We start from the raw sequence: 16,657 nt of genomic DNA, 5'->3' as shown, positions 1-16,657 counted from the left end.
CAAGGGAAATGGCAAAAATCTTTTTACACAGGCCACTAAACAGTTGGTAAGACATTTCAGCCATTCTGGATAGGGGCAGAATTCAAACCAGCAACCCAGAGGTCTATATGCAATTACAAATTCCCAATTCCCATAACTGCTAAAATGCCTAGAGCTACATATTTTATTTACAACAAAGGTGTATTGTAAAAAATATATTTGATAAAATAGATAACTTTATGCTTCCAAATTAAATCAAAGAATGCTTAAATGTTCTTTTAATTGAATCAGGCTTAGATTTTACTTTTAAATTTACTTTTGTTCATCTTGATTATCCTGACAAAAGGAATCAATAAAAATTAATATCCCAAAAGAGCATATGACAAGTATAGAAACAAATCAGAGGACTCAAAAGAGATACCTGGGACATCTGTAAAGGTTTCTCCAAGAACGGATACGTGGAAACTTAAGCCCGCCTCTTGAAGTCGCAGTAGTGACCTAAAAAAACTTTCTGGATCTTTATCATGTTCCCTAGAAACAAATACATAGAAGGTACCTTGTGTTATCTTAGTATATACAACATGTTAGGAAAAAAACTATTTTATTTACCACAGCATCAATTCTTCTAGTAGTCTATTTTTGGTAATAGGAGCTTCTGGCATTAGAACCTGAGTTTATCCCTCTTACCTCTGACCTTATATTATACTATCAGTCAGGTTTGATTTTTGGTTGTTTTTTGCTTATTTTTAAACCTCCATAGACCTAGCACTCATCATCAAAACCTAGTGATATTGAAGTTTTAAGGATTTTTCTTGCTTTTTCCTTTGCAGACAAATTTCTTATCCTTTCAGATTCTAAAGGTCAAATTACAGAAAGCTAAATAGGTCTTTCATTTCCCTAAATGAATATCTCTTTGGACTAGGCAGAGATAAAAAAAAGACCATTTTAGGTATCATCATCATCATCATCATCATCATCATCTCCACATCGGTCATGGGAATAGACAAAAGATGGTTTTTATCTTCCTGATCCTTAATTCTCTTCTGTGGAGGCAACACAATCAAGTACATTTTTGGAAAGAAAGAACAAAAAGTACCGAAATGTAATTCTGTAAATAGGTATTTTAGTTATAGAAGGCATCTGATTCCTTAGTGCACTGGATGAAGCAAAAATAAATTGAGAGTTTCTTCCACCTCCTACCCCATCCTAGCCTTGGGCTTTTAAGTTGTTAATTGGAGGGTATTATATACTGGGAAAAAAACCCAAATCTTTTAAAGTCTGAATATACTTACAAACTGTGCAAAACCTTATATTAAACCATCTGAATACAAATAATTCCTTCCTTGAGCAATCTCAAAAACACTGGAAATGTTTTTTTTTTAAAATGTTAGCTGCTTGTCTGTCTTCATGTAATGACAGAATGAGAGGTTAAAGGACATCCAAATGAGGAAAAGTTTCTCTAATTCAGTAAATCAAATTAAAATGGAATGAGTTATTTTCTACATTCCAAGGTGTGAATATTACAGTATTTCTTGTATTTAATTACACTGTTTTAAATTATCTTACTTCAGACAGATGTGGACCAGATGTCTTTAAAATATTTGTTTTTTAATTTATTTGGAATTTTCTACTCTCTTTCTTATTGTATAATAAAATAGTGGCTCTATTGCCAATGGCATTTCTCCTTCCCATGCTAATGATGGAGAACAAATCTGCAAGTTGATCAAATCACTCTGAGATATGAAAATTGTGTCATTCAGGAAATCTTAAGAAAAATGACATCTGCAACCCTAAATGTGTTAATTTATAATTTAGTCAATATTTTTGGTGTCATGAATTAAAACAAATGCATCTACTAATTAACATCTGAAATCACAATTATAATCTTCTGGGATCATGAGGTCTTATGGAATCATATTATTTTAATCAGTAACTCCTTAAAGTAGAATCATATTCATTGCCCCATAAGAAGAATCAGGTTTGTTTTAATCTCAAACGATAAGGAAGAATGCAGTGGCCGAAATACCATCAGTCTTTAAGATGATATTCACTTGGTTTTTTTTGGATGCTTCTCATAAACACTGTCATATTAAACATGAACAATGACTTAAAGGGTTCAGAAAGAATATGGGATACAGAGCTTAGCCATGCAAATCAAATAATTACTGCATTATTGAATTTAATTTTAAATTCATCTTTTACTGCACCCATGATTTCATTGGTATGGTTTGGGTGAAGAACTCTAGCAATGCAGGTAGGGGCCAACTCTGAAACTGAAACTACAGAGTTATCTGAGGACATTAAGAAGTTAAGGGACTTTCCTGGAGAGCCACGTTGATCACATTTATTACTTATAACAATACATTATTCTTTTTTGTGAGGCATACCAGTGATTTTCCAAATGTACTTTTGTTTCTAAGATGCTGTGGAAACAATGCTGGGACCTGGAGTGAGGCAAGACTTGGACTCCAATCTCACTTATGCATTAAAAAGCTTCATGATCATGGGCAAGTTCATAGGATTGCAGATTGAGAGATAGAAGGGAATTTAATTATTGTATCTCTCTTAGCCTTTGTTTCCTTTGCTATAAAATGGGAATTTTTGTAGTACTAGTCTCACAGGGTTGTTGTGATATGCAAGTGAGAAAATGTATATAAAGTGCTTTGCTATATAAATGTCTTTTGCTAAAATTATAATTTTAAAATGCTTATGTTTACAGGGTACTGCTCTAGATGCTGGAGAAAATACAAAGTTTATAATGCAATATCTGTGCCAGAACTTAAAATATCTAAGAGGCACAAGTCATGAACTAAAATGCACAACATTACAGGCTAAGTGCATCAGAGAGATTTAAGAATCAATATTCTTGACATCAGGAAGGACCAAGGAAGTATCTGTAGTGGAACAGGCATTTAAAGTGGGTGGTCGGAAGGACACTAGGCAAATGGAATAGTGTAAGCAAAGACAGAAATGCAAGAAAGCAAATGATGTATTTGAGACACAGAGAGTTGTTTAGCTGGGGTGGAATGTAGAGTGAGCTACATTCATACAACAGGACATAATGTTGGAAAAGTAGGGTGGTGCCAGATTGTGGACAGCCTGAAATACTAACAAGAGAAGTATTAAATTTATTATTAGGCAATGGGAGCCAGTGAAGATTTTTGAGGAAGGGAATGACATGACCTGATAGATGTGCTAGACCAATTATTCTGGAAGTGATATGAAGGATGGAATAGAAAAAGGGATGAGTGAAAAGAGAAAATTCCAAGCAGGGGCTGTACTAGTAAAGTGAAAGGGAATTGGGGGTGGAAGGAGAGAAGTGATGATAACTTATTTGAAGATGAATGAGAAGAATAAAAAAAACATACACACCAAATTTTCTAACATAGGATACTGTTAATGGTTATGCCACTGACAAATATCATAGTAGAAAGAACAGGCATGAAGAAGACTGTAAGTGGTATGACATTTAGGCAGAGATGTTCTATAGGTAGATAGAGATATAAATCTAGTGTTCAGAAAATATAGATTTGCTAAATATATATGTGTTTATCTATCTATATAGATATGTCTTTTATATATACACATGTATATACACACGTGTATGTGTATATACACACATATACACATACATATATGTTATATATTACATATACACCCACATATACACATAAATGGTAGTTGAAATTTTAGGAGGAAATGAGGTTGTCAGATTATAGAAAGAGAAAAACAGACGGTGAAGACCATGTTCCTGAGCAGGCATCAGCAAAGAGTGTGGGCTGGATGTGTTGTACAACCTGAGGAGAGCTGAAACACCTTAAGAAAGCAGTGCCCTCCTCCAGAGATACGATTCTATGCCCTGTACAGACCTGTGCCTTTTAGGAACAACCACACTACAGGATTGGAAAGAGGATTAGGTGTTAGCGAAAGAGAAGGGGAAATTTTAAGGGTTGGGATTAGAACCAGGAAAGGACAGGAGTGGACAATAGGGTAATACATAGCGGTCAAGAAGGATTTTAAAAGGCTATTGGATTTAGTGATGAGAATGTGACTGGTGACCTTTGAGGGAAAAATTTCAGAAAGGTAGTAAGGGAGAAAGTCTAATTACAAGAGACTTAAGGAAGTGGTAGAATTGGATATAGACAACTTTTCCAAGAAAGTGAGTAGTCATGGGGATGAAAAGAGACACTAGTTGGACTGGAGTGGAAGTAGATAAGGTGTATTGATGATGACAGTGGTCCATGGTTGATGAATGGAAGGATGTGAATAATGGAAGGATAAGGGGATAAGAGATTTAGCATCATGGAGTATGGGAGAAAACAAATAAACAATAGATTTGGAATCAAGTACCTCGGTTCAGATGGCTCCAAAACTTCCTATATGCCTTTGGGCAAGTCATTTCATCTTTATGTGTGTCAGTTTCCTCATCTGTACAGTGACACTACTGACCACCTAGACTACTCTCTCCCCTCCTCACTTTCTTTGCTGTCTATTGCCCCTTTGATTTTTAATTCACCCAATCTAGGTAGCATTCCCTAACAAATCCCACCCGATTCTGAAGCACGCTTCTATTCAACAACCCTTCCTTACTTAAAAAAACTCTTTCATTACTTATTAATTCATTATGTGGATTGCCTGCTTTTTACTCTTTTTCTACATCTTTTCATATATCTTTTCTTTTTAACAAGGCAAGCTCCTCAAAGGCACATTCTAACCCTAGAACAGGACTTCTTAAACTTTTTGGTATCATAGATGCCTTCAGCAATCTAGTAAAGTCTGTGGAACCCATCTCAGAATAATGTTTTTAAATACATAGGATTACAAAGGAAGCCAATTATATTGAAATACTGTTACATTTTTTAAAAAAGTCCATGGACACAAGAGTAAGAATATCTGCCCCAGAGAACAGTACAATGTTCTACATATAGGAAGCAATCAATAATAAAGGTCACATGGTCTTGTCTGCATACACTGACAGCCATATTTTAAAAGCTGAATCACAGAGAAGCCCCTTTAATAGATAAAAAAAAAAAACTCCTGCTATGATTATTATATAAACAGAGGTGAATGTAACATGGTCTGGAATGATTGGAAGATTTTTTTTTTTTTGCTAAAATTCTCTTTTCATACTTTTCTTTCCAATTTCTTCTTAAAGAAAATTCTTACCCTAGTTAGGGAGCAGAACTGGTTCCAGTGGGTACTCCAGAGATGCAGATTTTGGCCCTATATACAGAACAGTTCTTTATAGGCATGCAAAAATTGAATGTGTTGTTGAATGAAATAGTTCCCTACCATTCAAGGTGTTTAGTACAAAGATGAGGGATGACTATCTACCTGATATGGTGGTAGGGATTCTTTCCTAGGATAGGAGGGTCTACTAGATTATGTATAATGTCCTCTTTAATGTATGTTAATATCTTACCTTCTAACTGGTATTTAGTTGTGAGCATTATAATAATTGCAAACATTTATATTAGCACATACTGTGTGCCACACTCTGTACTAAGCACTGTGCAGTTATTATTTCATCTGAGTTTCCCAACAGCCTTGGAAGGTAGGTGCTATTATTATCTCCGTTTTATAGCTGAGGAAACAGGAAAATAGAGTTTAAGGGACTGGCCCAGGGTCAAACAATTAGCTAGAGTCTAAAGTTGGATTTGAACTCCCATCTTTCCTGACTCTAGATTTAGCGCTCTAACCACTGCACCACCTAGCTGACTGGAGGCATGTCTAGTGAGAAGGAACTCAATCAAATTGAAAGGGATTTTAATCCAATAAATTTAACTCAATCTAATCCAACAAATATTTATTAAGAACCTACTATGTACAAGACACTCAGAAAAGAAAAAAACAAAATAATCAAAATTGTCCCTGTCCTCAAGTAGCTTATATTCTTGGGAATGGGGGTAGTGGTAAAAGATGAAAACAAAGAAGACTGTACATAATACTTTTGAGGAGGAAGAAAGCACTAACAAAATGCTACAAACATTTTATGATTAAATTAAGACCAAAACAGAAATGAATTTGTGAAGGAAATGCTACAATACTGTAAACGGCATGTCTTATTTTCTATAACCCAAAGAAAATGATGTGTTTTTTTTGGCTGACATGGAAAACTCCTATATGATACAGTCTCCCTTACTCAGCAGCAACTGCTAAGCATACCAGATTGTCATGGCAGTGATTGTGAAGGAAGATGAACACAATATGGAATGTCTGTTCTGGAGAGAGTTGCTCAAAATGATGTGTTCTTGTTGTTACATATGCTGTGTTTTTTAGTTTTATAAACAGTATTAATTATGCATGTCCTTTTTTTCTTAAAGGGTCTAACAAACAGAAAATTTGAATGGTTCTATCCACTGCCTTTGTAATACAGCATAAAAGAAGAAAAAGTTAAATGTATAAACCAAATTCTTGCAGCTTCAGTCTTTTACTGTTTATTTACTTAAGTTTTCCAGTATCAATTACATTAGGTTTAAATATGGCCCTAATCACATAATTCAGCAAGAACCCAGGCTGCTGATTATTACATTATATTCTACCGTTTTCTTAAAAAAAGGTGTGAGGGAAGGGGAAGAGGATCCCAGGTATGATATATCTGTTCTATATACTAGGAGTAATTGATTTCTGGTAGCTAATAGCATAGGATGTATTTGCATCAGATAACAATCAAATTAGTCATTTAGTATTTTGGTTAATTCATTTCCTTCTAACAACATCTTTTAATAACAATAATAAAACTAGCATTTATATATAATTGGAAAAGTTATATGTACGTATATGTGTATATACATATAATACATATACACATACATACAGTATTTTAAAAATACATAAAGCATATTTAAATATAAACATAAACCCATACAATGAATCAAATCCTGTGCAGGTAACCCCTGATTGATTGTATATATGTTCCTTACAAATAAATGGCTACCACAAAATGTCTGCTCAGCTGGTTAGCATACCGGCTATAGGAACCATCTGTTCTATTTCCAATGTCATAGCAACTATGGCACTGGCCAACTATGTCTTCATTTAAGTTACTGAATAAATTTAATACTAATACCAAGCTGACAGATTCTGGTGACTTTTATTAGAAACCTTCCTCCAGACTGACTCAGGGTCATAGATCTAAAACTGAACAGGACTTTTGATCTAAGCCCCTTATTTCATCAATGATTATAAATACTCTTTTGGTACAATCATTCAAGTAGTTGGGAATTCACCTAACTGTATGTCATTTAACCTACGCCTCCCTACCTCGTCCACAAGTAAAACATATAGGACTGCCAAATGTTTTGTCAAAATCCAGATATACTACATTTACATATTGACATTAATGCTCTGATCTATTATCAGTGCTGTAACCCTCAACAATATGGAGTTAGTTTGACAGGAGATGCTTAGTGAAATGAGATGAGACTAGCCACTGAGATAACCTATTTAAAGTGTTTTTTTGCAAACTTCAAAACACTACACAAATATGACCTATTCTTACTAGTGAATCCGTTCTTCTTCTTGGGGGTTACCACTTCCTTTTTTGCAAAGAGTTTTAAAACCTATTCAAGATTTTTTTCTAGGGATAATTACGAAGATCACTAGTTTATAGTTGACACAATCCAGCTTCCCTTTTATGAAAAATCAAGATGTTTCCCCAACTCCAATCCCATGAAACTTCTGGTGTTCTTTGTAATTCCTAAAAGACTACCCGTAGCTCTTTATTAATCATATCTGACCTTTTTTTTTTTTTTTTTAGCATGCTAGGATATAATTTGCTTGAACAAAGTGACTTCAATTAATTTAGATCTGTTAAGATATTTGCTACTATCTTTATACCTATCCTCAGAAACCATTTTCCCTCCCCTTTTTTATTTTGAAAATAGTTTTAATAGAGCAGACAGAACAAAATAAGATGAATACTTCTTTCTCTTGCATTAACTTCTTTCCACTCACCATTCCTTCTTTCTTCTTGTTTCTCAAATTGGCTTTTAAACTTTTTTTTTGTCTTTTGCATTTTTCATAAGTTTTGATTTTGATTAGACTTTAGATTCTCTCGTACGATTTTTATAAGTACTATTTTTTAAATCCACCTCTCACTTGTCTTCATCCCAGGTTGTACCTCCATGTTTTCATTTTTTTGTACCTATCTTTTAAAAATATGAACTCATCAGAGAGCTCCCTGTGCAGCCATATCAGTTTCTTTAGGCACATTTCTCTTTCTTCCTCTGGAACAATTTGTCATTAGAATGCTCTTTTTTGGAATCTCAGACCATGAAATCCTATCCATTTTCTCTCATAGTTTGAAATTCACTTTTACTAAGTTAGAGCACACTCCAGACATGCTCATCATTCCATTTGCTGGCAACACAAATCACAAGATGTTATGGTCACTTTCTTTTGAGATGTCCATAATTTCCCATTAATCAACCAATTCATCCTTCTTAGTGGGTGTAATGTAGAATAAGAATGAAGTATAGAATAAGAGTTATTATATTCATACTTCATCAAATTTTTGAAAAATTAAATTATCAGCTGTCTGTTCTTCATGACTTTAGCTTTTAACACAAAGAAGAAACTTATATGACAAGCAGATTTCTATCCTCCATCATAACTACATTTTACCTCTAACATCAGTTTTCTGGTGTGGATCATTGATTAACTTCATTGGACTGCAATAACTTTCCTTTCCATTACTCTGTATTCAAGTATCACACTTTTATATGTACACTGTGAAATTTAACAATTATTCACAATCTAACATTTGTCCATCCAACTAGGTTTTAAGCTCCTTTAGAGTAAGGGACAATGTCTTATAATTTTATTTTATTCTCCATAAAGCTACACAGAACTTAAGTGCATAGTAGTAGGTCAATGACACCTACGAGCTTGTTTGTTTTTCCTTCATGCATTTCCCTCATACAAAAATCCTGAAAAGAAAATCAAGATAAGTATGACTTACATAAAACTGACAACTATGCTTTTCACTTTTTTCCAATTAAAACAGCAACCAAAATGTCAAAGTCTTTTGTAAGCTGCTGTCCTTTGGAAAGACTGAAGGTTAAATAGTTGGTCAATTGTTGGCCAAAGATTGAAGGAGAAAGAAAGGTAGCCATTACTCATTCCAATGTCCTCCAACCCAACTGCTGGGGGTACTGAGTGGGAGAAAGGTTGGTCTAGAGGCAGAAGACAAACTCCTACTGCAGCCCAAAACAAATTAAAATGTAATTGGGAAATGCTTAACAAAATAAATAAAAATACAATATAGCATAGATAATGCTGATTTCTGGTTTTCTAAGTCAATATGTGGCATCAGGGATTCACTACTGGCTAGACTATGACTCAACAATGAGCTAGGGTTTCATTGACTTTCTGGTACTTGTTCTTTAGGGTTAAAATATGAATACAAAATTATGAAATCTAAAAAGAATGATGCCTTTAAGTGCAAATATATCCTTTTAACCAACTGTAAATCTTCTCCCTTCTCTTTCAGAAAACAAAACAAAGGTCCAAACAAAAACAAATGAAATACAATTAAAGACATTTGCTCAAAATATTAGGACAATGTAGAAGGAAAGGGGAAAATGCTAGGACATCTGGATGCTAATTAAGTTTGCCAGTGATTGTTATAAAATTCTGGATGAATCACTTTTCTTTAGTAAATAATAATAGCTAATAATTCCTGGCATTTATATGGCACTTTAAGGTTTGCAAAGTCTTTTTTACAAATATCTCATATGGCCCTCATAATGACTCCGTGAGGCAGGAGAGTACATGATTATGCCCTCTTTACAAATAAGGAAAAATGAAACAAAGAAAGATTAAGTGACTTGCTCTGGGTCACTTAGCTACTAAATATATGAGACTATATTTGAACTCAGGTTTTCCTGATTTCAGGTGCAGCTCTCTATCCCCTGTGCCAACTAATTTCTCTTAAGTGAGATTTCCAACCATCAATAAAGACTAATTAGGTTCTTTGTGGGTCAGCTTTTCTTATCTATTACTTAATAATACTTCATTATCCAGAGAAAACATCAAGAAGAAAAAAAGAGAAATTATTCATTTATGCTGGGGATGGAAGCTCAATTCCAGGTGGACAGTCTCGGGCGGGTAAAGGTGGGAACTTCTAAATCTTAGAGTTCTCACGAGGCCCCCCAGGAAACGACTGGGAATCGAGGTGAACCGAGCTATCTCGTGTATTTCCGCCTCTTCCCGTGAGAAACGTGATGGGAGAGAGCTCTCCCCGCCCTCGAGATTGTCCCGGATCTGGGCACACTATTGTTATCTAACAGCACGGTATTCAGATGCAAACTATGCTGCTGGAGGGTTTAAGTAGGATCAGGAAAGCCTGAAAGTTCTCTTGGGCGGAGGGGCGCGGAGCGGTGAGGACAACAAGGCTCTGCTTTCCCTCTTTCTTCTCTCCCCTCCCCCTCTCTCCCCACTTATACTTCTACTTCCAATCTCTTATTGTAAGATCTTTGCCTCCTTGGGAGATTCTTCGCTCCCTCCTAAGGAAGAATTCCCCTGCACTTGTAACTAGACCCTGAAATAAAGCTCAACCCTTGTTCGACTCTGGAACGTCCTTTCTCTCATACGAGCATCCGGTTTGGCCAACCGAAGACCTCGGGATAGAGGTAAGAAGACTCGGGTAGCCCTCAGGCCTCTAGGCCTGGCACATTTATGTAAAGTATGCTTAGCAGAGATTTGACTAAATAAATATAGGAGAGGCCATATCACAAGATAAGGTGAGAAGGATGGGCTGCACCAAGATTGTAGAGGGACTTATATTGGAAATTAAGGAGTGTTTATTTTATATTGTCAGCACTGCAGAACCTCTCAAGGTGTGTGGACTTTATTCAGAACTACACCTGTCTGGTGGCAGGAGAGATAGACCAGATAACTTCTTAAGATTCTCTCCACACACCCACCTCCCCAAGTTGATTCTTACAGTATCTCACAGAATAGCACTAGAAATTGAACTCACAATCTGTTCTTGTAGTATAGCTATATGAATGAATTTTCTTTCTACTACTGCTTTTTCACATTGGACTCTAATTTTCATAATGAAAGCTTCCCAAGAGAGCTCATGCCATGTGTCCATTAAATTTATTTACATTTATGGTAGTAAGATTACTATTCTATAAAAAGAAAAAGTCTTGCATATGTTCTATGTAATAGAATGGTAGAGTCAATTTTATATTTTTGGTATTGCTATAAAATCAACTAACATTTCTTTCAAATTTTTTTCCAACTTTTTCCAACTAAGCTTCACTTTTGCTTTACTTTTTGTTTAAAAGGGAGGTACTAAAGGGGATTTTAGGTATCAAAATAAAATACGTGAGGGCTAAATAAGCAGAAAAATAATATCTATAAGCAGGAACATAATGTTTCTAATAATAAAGAAAATGTAAATTAATACTAAAATGAAGCCCAATTTGATCTAAGTATCATGACTCATTTTGGCCCCAATAAGAGTCTTGCAGAACCTTCTCCACAGACATTTGGAGGAGGATAGGTGGGAATCTTCTGGGTGTCTTTAGGATGGGTTTCTCAACAGAAGGCTGAACTAACTGCCCTTAAATCTATTCTCATTTAAATAATTCTCTGTATTTTTTCTTTTCTGCTCAATATACATAATGCTGTATACATTGTGTACTACTGAATTCATAAAAGACAAACATTCATTAGTTCCTTCAGTTAATTATTTGTGTGACCTTGAGTAAGTCAACTGACTTCCCTGGGCTTCAGTTTTCTCCTCTGAAATTAAAAGGTTAGAGCTGATGGCTTGGGAGGTCATTTCCAACTCTAGCTCTATGAAGAGAAGAGGAAATAAAGTACCCACTTTTTGTGGGAGAGGTGGGGTATGAGGCATTTAGCTATTGTGGTTTTAAGGTTTTGCTTAACAGTGTTCCTTTATTGCAAGGGAAAGTTCCCTTCTAGGGAATGAGGGGAAGAAACACTCAGAAATTACAATGACATCAAATCAAAAGGGCAGCTGGACTATCCCAACGGCTTCCAAAACTAGTTACCCTGGGTCTACATCCTCTCAATATAATTCATCTTCCATGTAGGATAACTGCCAAAATAATCTCCATGGAGCACAGATCTGCCTATGTTCATTGCCTGATTCAAAAATCCTCAGTCATTGACTAGACCTTTAGGATAAAACATAAACTCACAACAGTATCTAAAGCCCTCCACGATCTGGTCCCAATCTACCTTCCAAGACTGATTTCCTATTACTCCCCTTCATGAGCTGTACATTCCAGACAAACTAACCTACTATACATGTATGCTACCCAAACTGGGCCTCCAATCATTTTTTTAATACCTTTGTAGAGGGGCCGAGACCATACCTTCTTGACACTTCAAGCTCTTAGAATCCTTATCTTTCTTAAAAAGCTCAACTCTAATGCCACTTCTAATACAAAGCCTTTCGGGATGCCCTCCCCTTCTAAGCTGTCATTGTTCTTTCTCACCTCAAATTATCATGTTTCTATTTCTCTATGAAAAAGGATTCTAGTATATGGATTTAGAGCATGAAGGTACCATAAGGGCCGATTGGTTCATCTCTCTCTCTCTCTCTCTCTCTCTCTCTCTCTCTCTCTCTCTCTCTCTCTCTCATTCATTTTTAAATATATGAGGAAACTTAGGTTAAGGGAGATTTTAAGAAGACTTAAATTTAATTAATGTATACTTGGATACTTGGTGGCTTCAATGCAAAGGTAAGAATATGGGAGCATGACAAAAATGTTCGAAAATATGGATTAGTAATGAGAAAGATATTGGAGAGACAAGGGGGAGGGGCAAGGGTGAGAAAGAAGGAGAGGGGGAAGAAGAGTGAAGGAAATAGAGAAGGGGAGGAATAAAGGGAAGGAGAAAGAGAAAAGGGGGAGGAAGAGGGGGAGAGAAGGAATAGGAGAGAGAACAGTGACTTGTTGACTATACATAAGTCTATATGATTCATTATATTATATTCATTCTATAATGAATTTCTTTTGAGAAAATAATCTGAAAGCACTGGGTATGGTGAGTATTGAATATCATAACAATAAATCAAACTGGTCATATTTTAACAGGTTGAAAATGACTTGTAACTCTTGTGGAAATTCTTCTAGATTCCACTTTCACAGTAAAGTCATACTATCTACTTGTTCAAGAAAATATCAAACATTATAAGAGGAAAAGAAAGAATAAAAAATGAGGGTAAGATAGTACAATTAAAACAACTCCAACCTGACCCATTTAAACAAGTTATTGATGAAAAAAAAACAGGATATGGGAGAAAGGACATATGCACTAATTAGCAAAATTTCATAAGTTTAATCAATGTAAGTCAATTGCCACATTGTGGAGGCCAAAAGAGACTAAAAATCAGCTTAGTCAACAAATGCTTGATTAATCTGCCATCCAGACAAGCAAGGGCAATGTCAATTTAGAATACACATGCACACACACATATGCATATATACACATACATATTGTGTATGTAAATGTGTGTGTATAAATGTATACTTGTTTATAAAATCTTCAGATGACCAAAAAAAGTATCTAGACACCCTCTTTCAAAACTATACTCAGATCTTTTAGAACCAGAGAGCCAAATGGAAATAGAAAGAACCCACCCCTGCAAATGAAAATTTCCAGGAACAATATAGACAAAAATCCAGAAAACATACTACAAGCAACCATAAAAAAGAATCCAAGAACTAAGGAGCCACAGTAAGGATCACAGACAATTTAGACCCCAGGAAGGACTAAATCAGAATAAATTGCTCACATTTTAATATAGGAAGATAATACATGGGTCCCCTTTGAATACTATTGTCATTAGGAGTCACAGAGGAACTCTGACAAGACAGAAGGCTCTGGGTGTGGTTCAGTTATATCTTCTTGATCTTAAAAGGATGGAAGGAGAAGGGGAGAAGAATACACTGAAGGTAAGGAAAAGGGAAAAGCACCTTAGTGAAGATAAGCCATAACTGGGGTGCACGAGAACCAGAAGGAAGAGGGGAGCAGCTGATACCTGAACCCCACTCTCAGTAGAACTAATCAGAGGAAAGAACACACACACACTACACACACCCTGTCACACACTCACACACACACACACACACACTCACACATGAACTCACCATACAGAAACAGATTTCACTCAACAGGGAAATAGGAAGGAAAGGGAACAAAAGAGAAGGAGATTGGACTAGAAGGTTGTTAGATTAAGAGAAGGCTTAGTTTTAAGCAAAATAAACCTCAAGTTTATATATTTTTAATTTGTATATATTTATAAAAATATTTACAGCTCCTTTCAAAGTGACAAAGAATGGGAATTCAAGGGATTGCCTATCAACTGTTATATAGCTGTGTGTGTGTGTGTGTACTTTTTTTCTTTTGGACATGGTCAGTGAGGAAATGTTTTGCTTGATAACCATATTTGTAGCGAGGGTTTTGTTTTCATTCTCAATTGAAGGATGGAGAGGTCAATTTTTGATGATGAAAAATTAATTAAAACGAATCTTGTGGAAAAGGATGGTGAAAGATTATAAGCTGTTAGCACATAAAACTGAGAAGTAGTAGAAGCTAACATCAATTTTTTAAAAAGTTTAGTCATAAACCCAACAAAGCAAAGTAATCCTGAGCACAAGTAAGGCTAGAGTTGGAAGAAAGATAACAACAAAAGAGAGATGGAAAAGATCTTCGCAGATTTTAGACTAACAATCTCTTGCCACTATCAATGAAAGTAAGACTCTAACATTACACAGTACAGTAAAATGAGTGCTGGATACCGAATCAGAAACACGGATTCTAACACTACCTCTGATGCTTTACAACCCATATTGCCTTGGGCAAGTCATTTAACTTCTCTAGGCCTCAGTTTACTGGTCTGTGAAGCAAACTCCTTGGAAAGCCAGTCTACAATAGGTGCCTCCACTTTCCCTCCTCTCATTCTTTTTAATCCCTTACAGTCTGGCTTCTGATCTCATCGTTCCACCAAAACTGCTATTTCCAAAATTACAATGCTCTCTTAACTCGTAAATGAAATGATCTTTCCTTTATCCTCATTTTCCTAGACTTCTCTGAAGTCTTTGGCACTGCTGATACCCTCTTCTCCTTGATAGAGACTCTCTTCTCTCCAGGTTTTTGGGACACTGCTTTCTCCTCTTCCTCTCTCTACCCACTGGGCCCTTCCTTCTCAATTCTCCTTTGCTCAGTTATTGTAGAAATCTTACAGGGTTCCGTCTTGGGCTCTCTTCTTTTCCCCCCTCTATACTATGTCACTGGGTGATCTCACCACCTCCCATGAATTTAACTATCTCTATGCTGACAAGTCTCAAATTTACCCATCCTGCCCTAACCTCTAAACTGACATTTGGACATCTCAAACTGGACATGTCCAAAATGGAACTCGTCCCTCTCCCCTCCTCTGCTGCTTTCCCTATTATTGTCAAGGGCAACACCATCCTCATAGTCCCTCAGGATCACAACCTGGGTGTCATTCTTGATTCATCACAATCTCTTAATAAATGTTTAATGACTGACTGAATACAGAATCTGAGGTTTCTTTTGGTTCCAGATCTTTGATTCTTTGATTCAAAGACAGTTTCAACTGTGCTTGTGAAGGAGCGGGACATGGTCACCCTGGCTTCTCCCCGACGCCCCAATCAAATACAAACTTCTCTTTTTGACCTTTAAACAATTTGGTGCCTTTCTACCTTTCCAGACTTCTTAAAAGATATCTGTTCCTCTCCACACACTTGAAGGTCCAGCTACCATGTCCTACCTGTAGTTCCTTGAACTTTCTCTGTGCCCTTGCCTTGACTGTCCTTCCATGCTTGGGATGCTTACCTCCCTCATCTCTGCCTTTTATTCCTCCTCGCTTCCTTCAAGGGTCTGTTCAAATCTCACCTACAGAAAGTCCTCCCTTGTCCTCCAAGATACTGAGGCCTTCCACCCTCTTAAGCTCTGTATGTGTTCTGTATGCATCTAGATGTTTATGGATCATTTTCTCCAGTAGAACATAAGCCCCTTGAGAGTACGGCCTGGGCTTTTTTGTTTGTTTTCTTCATATCCCCAGCACTTAGCACAGATTCTGGTACATCGTAAGTGTATAATAAATGCCTGCTGACTGACAATGGATAAGGAAGTTTAACTTCTTTTGTTTTCTTTGGCAGATAATTTGCAGTTGACATTGTTTGGTACATCAGGCCATTTCATACACACACACATAGATACAACATAATATTTATATATTTATAAACTTATAGTATTTGTAATATTTCTATTAATACACATTTATATGTAAATACACACACACGATCTATCTATCTTAACCAAAAATTTGGATTAAAAATTCAAGATTAGTCAAGGACTGTTCATCTAGTGAGAGTAATTTTCAAACTCCTTACTTGTCCCCGCTGTTCCTTCTCCCCCCTTCATTCTGCTGCCTGCCTTTTGGCTGTGTCACTATCATCAGTACCATTTCCAAATGGGGAGAAAGGAGGAGCCAAACTCAGATTAATCCATTTTTATCACAGGGTAGCAATTTTAATAAGTGGTTTGGGGAAGAAGGTCAGAATGAATTTGTACATGAGGTTTTGGGCTAATCAGTGGGCTTTAATTTTCTAAGCTATACTCTGGGTCCATTATAGCAGGTAATCAGGAGTTGGCTGCATCTTAA

At 36.1% G+C, this 16,657-nt stretch overlaps 1 protein-coding gene across 10 annotated transcripts in view; it reads right to left on the bottom strand.

Moving 5' to 3' along the window:
- The window catches only part of GTDC1 (glycosyltransferase like domain containing 1), a 444,669-nt gene that overhangs the window by 37,961 nt on the left and 390,051 nt on the right, over window positions 1-16,657 (bottom strand). For all 10 annotated transcript variants that reach the window (XM_072613182.1, XM_072613176.1, XM_072613179.1 and 7 more), the window contains one exon: window positions 401-510. In XM_072613182.1, coding sequence (XP_072469283.1) covers window positions 401-510 — 110 coding nt within the window. The remainder of the gene's footprint in view (window positions 1-400; window positions 511-16,657) is intronic.

The sequence above is a fragment of the Notamacropus eugenii genome, chromosome 5 (assembly GCF_028372415.1).
Source record: "Notamacropus eugenii isolate mMacEug1 chromosome 5, mMacEug1.pri_v2, whole genome shotgun sequence".
NCBI classification, from domain to species: domain Eukaryota; kingdom Metazoa; phylum Chordata; class Mammalia; order Diprotodontia; family Macropodidae; genus Notamacropus; species Notamacropus eugenii.
The sequence above is the reverse complement of the archived record's forward strand: the minus strand, read 5'-3'. Positions and strand labels throughout refer to the sequence as shown.